This window comes from Amblyomma mixtum, chromosome 5, assembly GCF_055824585.1.
Source record: "Amblyomma mixtum isolate Tamu chromosome 5, ASM5582458v1, whole genome shotgun sequence".
NCBI classification, from domain to species: domain Eukaryota; kingdom Metazoa; phylum Arthropoda; class Arachnida; order Ixodida; family Ixodidae; genus Amblyomma; species Amblyomma mixtum.
This window is the reverse complement of record NC_143016.1, coordinates 90,668,919-90,683,954: the sequence shown is the minus strand read 5'-3', so window position 1 is coordinate 90,683,954 and position 15,036 is coordinate 90,668,919. Positions and strand designations below refer to the sequence as shown.

General features: G+C 48.7%; 1 protein-coding gene across 1 annotated transcript in view; it reads left to right on the top strand.

The window, feature by feature from the left end:
- LOC149342995 (uncharacterized) overlaps positions 1–13,657 on the top strand; it is a 134,606-nt gene extending 120,949 nt beyond the window's left edge. The window contains exons 3-7 of the mRNA XM_089545540.1: positions 5,157–5,230; positions 6,561–6,766; positions 8,239–8,343; positions 10,688–10,823; positions 11,797–13,657. Of these exons, the coding sequence (XP_089401666.1) occupies positions 5,157–5,230; positions 6,561–6,766; positions 8,239–8,343; positions 10,688–10,823; positions 11,797–11,966 (691 nt within the window). The 3' untranslated portion in view covers positions 11,967–13,657. The remainder of the gene's footprint in view (positions 1–5,156; positions 5,231–6,560; positions 6,767–8,238; positions 8,344–10,687; positions 10,824–11,796) is intronic.
- Positions 13,658–15,036: the final 1,379 nt, after the last annotated feature.

Here is a 15,036-nt window from a genome sequence, read left to right as displayed (position 1 = left end):
TAGGATTTCGCGGAACCGCAGAAGCGATTTATGTGCTTCTGAGCCAGGAGAGCTAGGATGAGGAGCCCGGTGTGTGAGCGCTCGGGCGGCCGCGTTTGCACGCCCCTAGTGTGCAGCTATCTGGGACTGCTCCCCCCCCCCCTCCTCCCCACCTCCCTTTCTCTTCGACAGATTTTTTTTTTTCACCTCCATAGAAATGATAAAATGCTCGAGAGGCTTGCCAGATAAAACAAAAAGATGAATTGCGAATGACGCTAACGTTTGTATGTTTTGAAAGCCTCGGTGACTTTTTTTTTATGGTTTTGTGCTCCTTTGCGTTGTTTTTTACCGCGACTTGAAAAGGTACAGTAGAGAAGAGGGCTGGCCGGGGAAAAAAAATAAGCTCAGAAACTTCCTCACTGGCGAGCTCTCGCGTCTGCACTGACGCGTATGCGTGCATAAAATATGCCTGTGCGTAAATAAGGCGGCTAGCTCGATGAAAGTTTTACTGCTCGGGGATTCCCTGTCAGCGTTTCCCGTTACCGCGATCTCAGAGGGGAGCAACGGTATCTGTCCGTTGGGACCTGTAACGCAGGTGCTATCGTCGCTCCGTTTTTCTCTTGAAATAGCTCTGTTTCTGTCGGCTACTTTTTTACCTCATAGTCAAACTGCGCAGGCGGGCTGGCCTGCCTTTAGCTGGCAGTTAATAACGTATTAAAGAAAATGTTGAGTAAGGTAGATTGTTGATCGAAATAAGGCCTCTGTTTATCAGAAGCGTTCAGCGAGCTGCGTACGCTGTATTTCTCTTCGTAACATTAACGCTTCGTACCCTTGGGACAACGCAGGCCGGAGCTTTGTAGCACCACTGATTTGTCTTTTTGCTTGCGTGCTTAGTGCCTTAGCTGTGTTGGAAGCCTGTGTTGTTTATTTTTTATTTCACGGAGTCTTTAAGCTGAGGTGTTCTTAATTTTTTGTTTGTTTGAGACTCCCTGTGCATTTGTTAACGAGAACACGCGTTCGATCGATCCTCTCTTCATACACTTGTTCACGATGTCGTTGACACTGACACTGGCTTTTGGAGTGCTGGGCTGGCCACATAAACCCGTTTTTAGTGTATTCGCAGGATGTGGTGCGTGATGAATTTAGCTTTGTACACGTACATTCTAAACACGAATAAGCCTATAGGGGAGTGAAATGGGAGTAAGCTGTCCTCCAGCACTCCCATTCACGGGCGGGTTACACTGGTAATATAGGGAATATAGGGAAATGTAGGGAATGTTTACTCTTGGCAACGGAGGCATACTATCCCCGCCGCAAAGCACAATGACTTGAGGCAGTTAGCAATGAAGGAAGGCTTTTCAACGCGGCACGAAATGTCTTGGGGTTAGAAAATTTAGGAGGTTGCAACCTCGGTTGAAATCTTCGTAACTGCGAGAACGTCGCTTGTTTCGAAGAGGGAATCTGTTTCGATCTATAGAATCTATAGAATCTATAGGGATCTATAGAATCTGTTTCCTCTGCCTACTGTAAGTATCCTGTATCTTTAGTGATGGAAATCTCTACCGGGACTTCAGCAGCTTTAACCCTAAAAGGCAGTGCGCTCTCTTTTTACACCCATGCAGGCTTATTCGTGTTTATAGTGTAGATGTGCTTGTACAGTCTTTGTCAAAAGTAACCAGGCTGCATGGTTTGCTTTTAGCTCGTACAGTGGAGCCCTTACAGCTTCCCTGAAGCTGAAATGGTCGTCAAAGGTAAGGACTGGGGGTCTTCTTACCTTCCAACACCTTTCGATCTCTAGGAAAGCCACAAGGGCTCCACCATAGAAGCTAGAAGCAAAGCATGCAGCCTGGTTACTTTTGACAAGACGGTACATGTTCTTGGGTGTTAATTTTCACTCTGGCTTACCGTGGCATCATCGTGTCAACTTTGCTGTACCACGGGCTATCCGCCCGCTCGCTTTTTCCGCTCGAATGGAGTCAATAAGCTTTCTCACCTCCTTCCTCTTAAAAAGAAAGCTAGCATATGACATTAACTCGTCCGAAAATAGAGTACGCGTCAGCCATCTTAGATCCGGATTATACGGATCTCTTAACAATGCTGAATATTTGGGGAACTTTGCCGCTGACTTTATTTTCTCAGTTTATATATTCACTAGTGTTATAGCGGTATAATACGCGCTGAACTAGATGGTTTGTAGCATTGGCGCGCACTCTCATGTTTATTGCTTTCCCATAAATTTTCTTACCACCTATCACTTTACGTTGACTTCTTTCAAACGCCCTCTAGTCATATTCCCACGCCGCGACCGCTCCTGCAAGTACAACTCCATGACCTGTCGCCCATCCAAATAGCCGAAATTTAGGTGTGTGCCAATATTCGAAATTTTCTGATAGCGAATCGAATGTCTTATTTTATGCATCCAAAATCATTTGCAACGGGTGGTTATGTTGTCACGTGTCCGAGTTGTTCGCGAATTGGCACGAAGTTCGAATGGAGGCGTGCCGTAAATTCCTAGACCAATGTTTCTAAGACAGGGTCGACTGCCGCGATCGGTTTGTGCGGAATGGGTGCTTTTAAGCACTTCGACACTGCCCACTCGTGTGGCGTCATTCGAGAATACTCATACGTGGCCTCCAAAACTGCGCGGTGCGGCAGGGCTGAGGCAGGTTTAGCAAAAACCTGGCTTGGTGCCCGCTCCATCCATGACGCACGCGTAGCTTTCTCCCCCCTAATCTACTCAGATGTGGCGCTTGATTATTCCCTGTCGTCACCCGTCGGAAAAAGTAATTTCCTGATATGCATGATGTAACGGTAGTAGCGTTAATTTATGTGCTTCGTGTTGCGCACCCCTTAAAGAGATCAGTGTTGCTTCTTTTGGCAGCTGTAGCTACATGCCCACAGGTTGTAGCGCCGTGCCACAGCGCTTTCGCGAGAGTTTAGCTCTTTTATTGTACAAATGTTCACATAAAGCTAATCTATTACCCCAAGGACCCCCAGTTTAGGGTGGTTATTACATAAGGGGCGACTACAGAAAAAAAATTGGCGGGGGCTTAGCTTTGGTTAAGCCTGGTAGGTTGCGAAAGCAGGTGTTTTATACTGCATATGCAGCGCCTCTAGCGGGAAGAGCGCGCCGTGCCAAGCGGCCGCCGTTACCCGACGAGCCGAGTTGGTAGCCCGTCTCTCGCCATCTCGCTCCTAGTATGACGTCACGCCATAACGTCACTAGCGCCTCTAGCGGGAGGAGCGCGGCGCGCCGTGCCAAGCGGCCGCCGTTACCCGACGAGCCGAGTTGGTAGCCCGTCTCTCGCCATCTCGCTCCTGGTATGACGTCACGCCATAACGTCACTAGCGCCTCTAGCGGGAGGAGCGCGGCGCGCCGTGCCAAGCGGCCGCTGTTACCCGACGAGCCGAGTTGGTAGCCCGTCTCTCGCCATCTCGCTCCTGGTATGACGTCACGACATAACGTCACTAGCGCCTCTAGCGGGAGGAGCGCGGCGCGCCGTGCCAAGCGGCCGCCGTTACCCGACGAGCCGAGTTGGTTGTTGGTAGCCCGTCTCTCGCTCCGGGTATGACGCCACGCTGTGACGTCACTAGGCATGGTATGACGTCAGGGGTCATTCTAAAGGTCAAACGTGCCAAGTGGCTGCCACTACGCGAAAGGCCGGTTTTGGGAGTAGTATTGCTTTCGCAATAAAAAAAAAACATACACTGATGTGCAAAAGGATTATAGGTTAAATATGGATGCTGTACAATTATATACTGGGAACGGGCAGGTAGTCGCATAGACGCTATGTTGAGGCTCGTTTCATTCTATGGCTGAAAGAGGGAAGAATGATGCAGCAAACGTTGCAGTATGAGCATGTGGAGGGGCTACTTGCAGGGGATTAGCAGTGCGGAGGGAAATGTTCGCGCTAATGACGAATGTTCCTAAGATGTGCTGTATTCGCATTCGGTTCTGTTCGATTAGTATCCGATTTATAATTTTTGCTGCACTATTGCTATTCGATTCGGAAGCAGAGCTAAAGCACTTGTATTCGATTTGGTTTTGAAAAAAATACTGATCACACACAGCTGTCGAGATCACTAATGCACCTCACAATAATTGATTGGAACAACTTTTCACCGACTTTGAACTGAAGTAAAGTTATCTTTTATCTCTCTTTACACTATACCGTCTTATGCCTTGCTCGTATAGGCTAATTTGTTCTTGTGACTTTACGTTCTTGTTTACTGCATACCATTTCATTGATGCCTGACCTCAATTTAATGTTATGCGCTATATAATTCAATGTCTCTCACCGGCCGCTCCATTTCGTCGCGGTTTTCTTGGTTATTGTCGTTATACATGCATGGATTTACTTAACATATATTTTGAACTGAAAACGACTAACAACGAAGAGTACTTTCTTAAATTCCCTTAGACGACCTAATGCAAGCCTCGATTATTATTTCTTTAGTGGAGCGGGGCTCGGGCATTAACGTGCGGGTATTGTCTCTGACGTCACAAAGCATTGTAGCCGGTAGAAAAAATCTGAAATGAGACTGTTGAAATAGTTAACGTTTAAGTCGATTTGCGCAGGAGCGAATAGTCGCATTACTGGCAAGCCCTGTGGACGTAATCTGGAACGAGAGGAAAACGCAGTGTAAGTGTCATTAGAAAATGGCAACTTAAAAAAATTGACAGTGGTGTAGCTCTGGTTATACCTGGAGGATTGCGAAAGCAACGAGGAGAGAGAGAGGCGATGGAGAGCGCGCTGCAGCGGCGGCGGCGCCGGCAGGCTAGCTATGCGCCGCTACTGCGCATGCGCAACTGGCGAGCGCGGTGGCGGCACCTCTGAGTCACCCGCGCAGCGACGGCGGCGGCGCGCCAACTGTGCGCCGTGCGACGTCCCTGCTCCTCGCGCATGCGCAGTATGGCCTTTCGTCAGCTCCGCGAAATGGCTCGGCGACTAGCGTAGTGTTGCTTTCGCAGCCAGAAAAGCACCTACAGAGCTGCCTTGAAAGGATGCCAAAGAAAGCGGGAAAAAATTCGCCCTTGTGGGGCGTTTCACCGTAGCCTGCGATGATTTCTTTAGTGAAACTAGAGTGACCCGTCACGCACTGCTTGCTAGCGCACTTGGTCACCCTTATGGTTTCGGCTAATCGCTGTGCGTGCTGCATTTTTTGGTTCTACCCAGGGGTACATTCGTGGTGAACAACGAGTACTGGCACGACCTCGAGATCGCCAGCGGCTTCCAAGTGGACGAATTCCGTGAGCGGCATTTCTGCGCTACTTTGTATCGTTGCGTGCCGATCCCCTGGCCCGAATTTGTACGGCCCCGATGCCCTGTCGGTTCAGTGCGCAAGCTTTTCGCTTGTCTTCATCGATGCGGCCCCTGCGAATTGTGAAACGATGTCCCCTTGTATTGCATGTACAAGCACTGCTCGCGCGGCTTTACTGCTTATAGCGTATGCAGTTCTCGACACCGTAACGGTTACGCGGAACGGGAATCATTCGGTGCCCGCCAGCGTTGCCATAGAAAATTGGATTCGTTTATGCCTGGCACAGTTGTGCTGCAGGAAATATAAATTTGGTAGGGAAATCTCATTAAGCTGGACCTTTGTTTGTCAAATATTACAACGCATTAAGTACAGTCTTTATAAAGTCTCTGATTTGTTAATGATGTGCTCTAAGGCGCTATTAAGCTTAGTTTTGCTTTGTTAAGCAATGTAAGGGATTTGTCGGAAATAGTAGTGTCCTGAAATTACCTGTTGCTCCCGTATCAAATTTTGCAATTAAATTCTGTCGTTCATTGCTTTCGCAGTTCGGCGTATGGGGCTGAAAAACGAAGAGATCTGTCTACTCAGATCTCCCCGAGAATTCGGTAATCGTAAGTCTAAAAAGGAGTGTGCTTCGGCGCATCAACACAACGTACGAAAGGGAAGAAGTACGCAGCACAGAAATACACAACAAAGAAGTAGACAGCACTAGGATATAGAGCACCAGAATACATAGTATACAAGGTATACAGCATTGAGATGCGCAGTTCGGATGCAATCAGCAGTGAGGTACCCAGCTCTGAGGTACACTGCACTGCGGTATTCAGCACTGAAGTACAGAGCACTGAAGTACAGAGCACTGAAGTACAGAGCACTGAAGTACAGAGCACTGAAGTACACAGCACTGAAGTACAGAGTACTGAGGAGGTATGCAGCACTGAGGTACGCTGCAGGGAGGTACGCAGCATTGAGTGTACACAGGACAAAGGTACACAGCACTGAGGTACACAATGAAGTACAGAGCACTGAAGTACAGAGCACTGAAGTGCACAGTACTGAAGTGCACAGTACTGAAGTGCACAGTACTGAAGTGCACAGTACTGAAGTGCACAGTACTGATGTGCACAGTACTGAGGTACACAGTACTGAGGTGCACAACACAGAAGTACACAGCAGCATCGCGTCGAAGCACATTTTAGGATGGACCACCGGCCTGCACTAGAACCCTTTTAGTAGGAATTGATCGGTATGAGTGCCACCTGTGGCGCGCCACGTGTCCCGAGTGCGCTAAAAGTGAAGAACTAAGTATATGGTGTTCGCAGCGGTGTCCATGGAGGGCTGCGGGGTGTCGAAAAGCTGCGTGACGCTGTCCCGTACGCGCACCAAGTGCGAAAAGGCCAGCCGATGCGATCTCACCGTCACTTATTCCCTGAGCCCCGACAACTCGACGCTGGTGGTCACCATGGGAGGCTTGGCGTCCATGCCCGGCCGCTACCTGGCCATTGCTTTCACCAACGACACGGACACTGTGAGTGACTGGCGAGATTCCCGCGCATTAGTCTCTCAGTATGTGTCTTCTGACCTAAGCCTTGGAACAAGTTTTGCGGGAATCGAGGTCGACAAATGATTTGATCCCCAGCTTTTAAGCCGACACAGCCTAAGCTTTAGCATTGTTGCCGGCGCGTCGGTTCTTCTGACATGCGCGAAACATTTGACACCGTGGTCTTTAATCGCGCGTGTTTAGTCAAGCAACTTATGCCCCTTATGGTGCCCTTCTGGTCGTAGCTTCTTGTAACATCGAACGGCCTGCTGATGATTTCAGACGCGTATACCACCCAGATGCCACGGCAACTCTTACCAGTTTGATGAACTATGTGCTTAAGTGATACGTCGTTTCTCCAGTGTCGTTGCAGTGTGCGTATTGCGAAGCGCTCATAAACCGAATGAAATTGTTTATGAACGGCAGATTTTCTAACAGTTGTTGGAGGAAGCGGACAAGGTGGGAGAGGAGGGAGCTGTTTGCCGAAAGATTTATACTGGCAGCTGTTAAAGGCACGTTTCTTGTTTCAACATAGTTGGCGTCACCACGCGACGGTGATTGGTCAGCATGCAATGACGCTACGCATGATTTCACCGCTACTCGCACGCTGAGTGGCCCGAGCACTGACGCATCACAAGTTGCAGCATATTGAAGTCACGGGTACTCAAGCAGAGACAACAATAACCATGAATAAGCAACTATATTATACTCGCCGCCGCAAACAGATGTGAATCTTGCGCTACACATCGGTAGCCGTCTTGTGAGCTTTTCTTGCACTGTCTTCATCGAAAAATAATAGGAGGTAGGGGGTGGAGTTGTTAGAATGCCGTTTTTCTCATTGAAATTTGCTCGCTTAAGACCAACTGCTGCGGCTATGTTGAAAGACAGGTGGCAGCGATGGAATATAAAATGACAAGGATAAAATCTTCAAGCATGTACAGGTCGCAATTGCTAATTCTGTTGTTACTTTTTAAGTCAAAATGTCTCGTTCGCATTATTCGTCCAGAGAAGAGCTATTTAGTACAAAAGAAAAACTGTGCGTTTCACTCGTACTTATGTAGTAATCATTGCTTGAATGCAGGTAATGCGTTCTCTTTAATGTTAAAGCTATCTGTACGTTCATACTGGTACCCCGCTGCTAACAATGGGTGAAATGCTGTTTAGATGGCAGGACCCCCGGCAGTGCTACTTTCCCTTTTGTAGGGATCGCTCGGTACGGGGACCTCAGCGTCGAGTTTTATGCGAATGCTAAATGAGCAATGTTTGTTCAGTGTACTCAGCCTATGTGTAGATGTTGGCACTCAGTAGATGTTGCCGTAGCTTATGTCGCGAAAAGTTTTTTTTTTTTTTCCGGCAGTTGCATAAACCGAAACTTGAGCCATTGAGAAACCCTATGCGAGTTGACAGTGTCAGTCCGAGGCGTTCGCTGAAAAAGCGTACTTGTTGAAACCCGCTTGCAGCTCAAAGGCTCCAGCATCTTCGCTTGCATCCGGACCGAGCGGCTGGCTGAGGTGCGACATTACACGCTGAACGACGAGAAGATTATGCCGGTCGAAACTCATCAGGTGGGGAAATGTGCCATGCTTGGCCGCCTTCCTGCCCTGTTTCTCAATACTTTAACTAGTTTTCAATTTTTTTTTTCAATGCGAGCAATTTCTTCATGCTTGCGCAAGAGACGCAAATGTAAAAAAGGTTGACGTGTTGTAACTGCATACCAGTCCAGCGCCAATGAAAAGGAAAATGGCGCCGTCTCGAGCCTTGATTCTTGCAGTAATAGTTGTGCCTCATGTGCTTCCCGTCAAATCATCCATTTTGGATTCGGTTCTTTCACCCTGCCCTTGGTAAAACTGCATGGCCGTTGAGATCTGGGCTCCGCTTAAGTCACGGGCAGAGAGAACTCAATCAATTGGTCAGTTGGTTTTTTGAAGGAAGGAAATGGCGCAGTATCTGTCTCACATATCTCGGCGGACACCTGAACCGCGCCGCAAGGGAAGAGAGGAAGGAGGGAGTTAAAGAAGAAAAGGAGAAAGATGTGCCATAGTGGAGGTCTCCGGTATAACTTCGACCACCTGGTGATCTTTAACGTGCACTGACATCGCACAGCACACGGGTTCCTTTTGTGTTTCGCCTCCATCGAAACGCGGAACTCGCCAGTGCCATTAATTTACTTAATTGCGCAATGACATGGATGTTAAAAAGGAGAGGTTTCTTAATTATTTGCTTGCTATATTAGAGACGCCTACTTTCTGATAATACAGGGAAGCAGCTGTGGCAAACTTTGAGGTGCACAGCTTTTTCGTTAAGCTCTTTCCTGCTAGTGTGGTGCCCACACTGTTCCTCAACAAACTCGTACCAGTGTCACCCACACTTCGCGCACTTTTAAACGTGAAGCTCCCAGACACCCTTAGAGCGTGTGGGGGTAGCGGTCTCGGACTCGAAGGAGATGCCCTCGACTCAGCGTGGCAAGCTCAGCGGAGACCAGCTACCAAGTGACAAGAGGTTTTTGGGCGTTCGGTGCCCAGCTTTCGCTGGTCGCAAGCCAGAGAATGGGTCGGAGCCAAAGGTTCACAAAACAAAACAAAGTTTATACAGCAATTGAGACGATACAGAGGATTACACAATCACTAGTACAAAGACAAAGTGATTAGCAACACAATGCAACTCGTGCAAAGTTAAATTAGAGAGAGAATACAATTCAAAGGAAATATTACACCTAAAGTGCACTAAAACAGGAGAGAGAGGTAAACAAGCAAAACACAATTTGTTCACCGGGCACTGCGGCAGTCCGACGACCAGAATTCCATCACGATGCCGTCCCGCAGACTGGCGAACGTTGCCTCGTTGGTCCGATGCTGGCCGAGTGGTGTTTTCCCGGGAGTCGAACGGGCGCGCTTTGATGAAGCTTAAACGGCGGTCCGGACTGACTGATAGCGGTCAACGTCCTTCTTTATAGGCTCGCTCTCCCGTCTGTTTGCTGTTCGCGCCCGAGTAGGCGCGCACATACACGCAGCATTGGCAGTGCTGTCTCCCTTTCCTCTTCTCACCGGCCGCGCGTCCCCATTGGTCAGAGGTCGCATCTCGAAGTTTCGAGCGTGTTCTTGAGCGGCGCCGACGCCGACGGGCGAGGGGGACGTGTCTTAGTGCACGCAAGGCTACGCCCTTTCCCCCCGTCAGCTGTAGAACCGACTCGCATGTTCGAGAATCTTCGGCGTGGATGACTCATTCCTTCGGCGCATGCCGTGACGGTGGAGAGAGAGGCACGCGCTCGGCGGGGCTTTCCCTCTCTCCCGTTGGGCTCGCGCCGGCGAGACGCCGTGCGCGCGGCGGTTTTTCTTTGTTTCTAAAATGCGCCGAATTTTGTGACAACCAGTTGCACATTTTGGGTCGTCTCGCTTCCAGAATACATAGGCTGTCTAAAGTAGCACTTGGCGTGTGAGGGTGTGCGCATATCTCATGTTCTTTCCTCTGCATCGATGATAACAGCCTTTATTTTCGTGCTATGCTGCATCAACCTTTCTAATTGAAACACTGAGGTATACAAAATCCTGCATTACTTTAGGGATGACGGCATGGTTTTCAAATTATCTACATTAAAAAGCCGACGTCCCAACAGAATATTAGGAAAAAATATCCGCTCTTGTAAAAATTTTCTCATCAAGAGAGACTCAACATTGCAGTGGATTTCAAGGCTTGGCCTGTGCGAGCTAGCCTATACAGACAACTACATATTTCATTGTTCGCTCTTTGAGGGATGAGCGCGGACTTCTGACGTAGGGGAACCTCGGTTCCACCTCTACGCTTTTTCATGACGCATTTTGCGTCTCGTGCTCTGATGTTTGCGTCAAAAAAAAAAAAATACCCATGTGGCAGATTCTTTCCTTTTTTTTACCTCTCTGCATTCTGGCGCAGGTTTTCGAGGACCCGCAGTTCGAGCAAGACGGCGAACGCGTGTGGTGCCGTTTCGGGATGCCCGTGCGCATCTCTGGCGTCGACCTCACGTTACCACTCTACCAGTACTACTTCTGGGGACAGGCGAACCTCACCTGTGAGTTCCGGTCACGTCGTAAACAGTATAAAAAAAAACAACTTTTTGACTTGTCTCCCTTCTTTGCTGCGGGGTAGTGACACCGATGACAGCTCCGCGTCCTCCAACCCAACCCACGAAAGCCATGCCATAGACCATGCCCACATCGATCACACGAGAACGTAGTGCATATTGTCAGAGTTGGAGGAATGGGCACTGGTAATGGGCACTGGGAATACAGGGAATTGACACGAGGAATCGCCACGGGGAGTGAGCACGGGAAACCTACATGTGGAGTGGGAGCGAGCCATTGGCTTGGGGAACTGGCCTGGAAATTAGCGCCTGGAATTTGCGCGAGGAATCGGTCGGTAAAGTGGCGGGTGATAATAACAGTAATAATTGGCTTTTCAGGAAAGGAAATGGCGCAGTATCTGTCTCACATATCTCGGAGGACACCTCAACCGCGCCGTGAGGGAAGGGAGGAAGGTGGGAGTGAAAGAAGAAAGAGAGAAAAAGGTGCCATAGTGGAGGTCTCCGGAATCATTTCGACCACCTGGGAATCTTTAACGTGCACTGACATCGCACAGCACACGGGCGCCTCTTGGGTTTCGCCTCCATCGAAACGCGGCCGCCGCGGTCGGGTTCGAACCCGGGTACTCCGACTCGGTAGACGGGCGCCTTACCACTGAGCCACCGCGGCGGGTGGGGGGTTGATGCTTTTCCGATATCCTGTGCTACAAGGGTGTATACTCTAGCAATCTTTGGAAGCGGCATTTGGGATGGAGGTAGGTCCTATACGTATGCACTACACATTTTCGACACTTGCTCGCAGAGGAACAAAGTTCGCTTACTCGCAGACTGCTGACACTACTGTGAGGTTTGCTTGCAGTGCGTGGTTCTTCATGTCCTCACATGCTGCATTGTTGAAGGCAATGTTCTTAAAGTAGATCTTCCTTGTTTCTCTCTCTCTCTCTCTCCGCTCTTCCACCCGCAGCTGGGCAGTTCGAGATGAGCCCGCCGTTCAAGATGTCCAAGGAGGCCATCCAAGTGGGCGTGGCCCAGCACAGCAGACTCACCAGCGCCTCATCTAGAGAGAGTGCGCCGGTGTTGGCTGTCCTCGTTGGGGGTCTCCTGGCCGCGGCGCTGCTGCGGCCCACGTCATAATGCACACGCGGCGGCCCAGTTACTTCGCGTTCCCCGCGATTTCCATTGCAAACTCGCCACCTTTAAGGAGACAACTGTCCGCGCATCGCACTTTATGCGGCACTTTATACTTGACGGCAAACTCGGCAGGCCTAATCTGCTTCACGGCAGCGGATGCAGTGCGGTGGGAAACGTCTCACTATGCGTGCGGTTTTGTACACCGCAGCATGGACTCTGCCACGTTGAACATTCACTGTCGTTGCTTTGGGCGCTGCTCTCTAAGCGGATCACTGTTGAGGCTAGAACTCAAGAGCGCCATCCAACGAGGTCTTGGTAAAACTCTGCCACGGTGCGGAAGTTACGCGCTTTTATAAAAGTATAACTATACATTCCATGCGTTCATTACAACGGCAGCGCTTAAACTCCGGCAGGGAACCGCGCATTGGTGTAAGCAGATATGCGTAAATTTTTAGGCTATAACTTTTATTCGAAGAGGACGCTCTGGGCGGCGCGTGAGTACAGTCGTGCCCAGTCTGTAGGGGCGCTCTCTAACACGCTCTTTCAGCTAATATGGATTAATCACACAACAACTTTATTTTTTTTCTTCCACTTATCTCCTACTGGAGTTGGTAGTCGCAGTCTCACCCAGTGAGTCGGTCGGCGTGGATTAATTAAATGACAGGATGCGTCTACAGCTACGGGGACGATTTTGTAGCAGTTAGTTACGGTTTCCTTTGCAAGTAAGTTCTTTAGCAGCAGCTGAACACTGTGCGCTATTAGTAAGCCGGAGCAGGTCTATTGCGTGTCATGGTCAAGCATAGTTTAAGCTATGTCCGTCATGCCTGCTTGAAAAAAACAAAACAATACCCGGCCTGCGAAGAATCACGCCGCGTGTTAAAAGTGTGGAAAAGATCATTAATAAGTAGTTTTGAGTTTGTTTTCAGCAGAAACTAGCACAATGAGAAACACAGTGCCCCTTTCTCTCACTCCTTGCACGAAAAAAAAACAACAACAAAAAAAAAGGGACGCAGAAGAGGCGGCTGGGCTACCTGACAGTACAGAGAAAGCCTGCGCATCTCGGCAGCGTCAGATATGTGCCGGGTTCTTTCTGAATTAATATGAACGGTTGGTGAGTGGGTAGATATCATTCTAAGCAGAGTGTGATATAAACTGCCTCACGAGGTGATAAACACCGCGGGAAAGACGAGCTGTGCTCAGATGGGTTCTTTCTGCTCGACTGGTGCGTATCACAATGTTCGCCGTACTGCCGTCGCTACGTCACTTCGCACGGCCACGGTTTACATATTTAGTGACTCGCATAGCTTCACGCAGGGAAAGAAAGGAAATGTGAGAGCAGTCTCTCAGAGAAAGAGTTGTTTTCTTTTTTTTTTTTTTGTGACAAACGCGCGCACCTTTGCAGTTTCACTCACTCCTGTGAATGTTTCTGGGGCAGCACCAATATTTGTCTGTTTTGTTGCGTCGAATATTTTGTTTTATTTTTTAGCGTTTCTATATTTTTTTAGTTTTAAATCCCTGCGGTGGAACACCGCTTCCTTGTTGTTAATATATGTTTCTTGATGAACTATATATATATAGCTTAGCCATTGACTGTGCTTGCAGAAGAACTACAGGTTCGATCATCACTATTTCGCTTCATTGTTTGACTAGTCACGGTGTTACTTCTCGCTCACACTGCAGTCTTACTTCACAGGTTCGCTTCAGCAACATAAGCCTCCACAGCTTGTCGGTGAGCGCAGAGGAAAACTTCTGCTATTTTACACAGGACTCCTACTCCACAGTGCCCGACACTTTTCTTCACTACCAGGTCCTCTCCACAGCATCGGGACCTGTGCTGTCGCTTATCCAAGGGGCTCACATCACTGCCTGCACGTCAGTGCTTTAATTTAGTGCGAGCACGAAGTGTGATTGGCGCTCGGAAAGTTCTGCCATTCTGGGCAGGAAGGATTAAGTCCCAGTAGTTGTTGTAACTCACCACTATCTGAAATGCTAATTCTTCAATAGATCCCAGCGTGTTTTTATGAAGCAGTAGAGAAACCATGTTGTGCGAAGGCAGGGAAAGACAGGTATGACGTCGGTCTGCAGTTTTCTGTGACGGATGAAAACACAGAAATTGGGTACCGATGATTTGAGCAAATCAACGCGAGCATAAAATAACAGTGTTTCTTTCGTACTTTTTCACGCGAGAACGGTTCAAATTCGATCAGACTCGACAAGCACTTCACACTCGTTTGATTCTTCACTTCGTTTTTTTTTTCGCGCCTTGCATTTTAAGCACCATTATATTTCTTCCAGCTCGGGGAGTCTCAGAGTTTTTTTCTGTTGTTGGAGCACTTCAGCGATCGAAAGTGTTTATCACCATATAATTTTACTGTCCCGCTGTGTGAACGCGAACATTTCTTCAAAGAGTGGCGGGCACTCCTGCGAGGAAACGCCGGAAGAAAAAAAATAAAGGAAATAAAATCTGACGTGGGCCTCCTCTCTGAGCCGCCTTATTGAATCAAGAGCAGTCATCTCCTTTGCATTCCCCTGTTTGGTTCGGCATTGTGTGGAGGACGTTTTGCTCGCTACATCAGCGCTGGAGATTCCCTTTCGCTGCGAAGCCTGTCAGTTTTTCTCAGAAGGTTATCGTTTTTATTTGTTAGTGGCATTTCGCCTTTCGCATCAAGAAAGCATGCTTCGTTTTTTTTTGTGTGGCACCGTTGTTTTGGTTTTTTCATGGGCACTTCATCAAAATTGCGTTTCTTTTTCAAACACGCTGGCGTGTTTTGTTTGCTTGAGCAACGCGACTGATGGAGCTGACAATTTGGAAGCGCTGAGAAGTTCCTCAAGTGTGCTTTGGCCAGAGTGCTTTTTCTAGCGCCTGTGTCTTTTTTTTTTTCGTTCTCTTTTTCTGAAAAGCCTCCAGCCAGGCAACAAGGGAACTTGTACTGCTGGGAAAGTATCAATTGATTTACGCGAAAGTGTACAGAACAGCGTGCGGAACCGCTGACAGCGGGCTTGCGTGGTAGTGTCCTTTTGTCTTTAGCTGTGTGCGTTGCGCAGTCAGCGTTTTGTTACGGTGATCTATAGA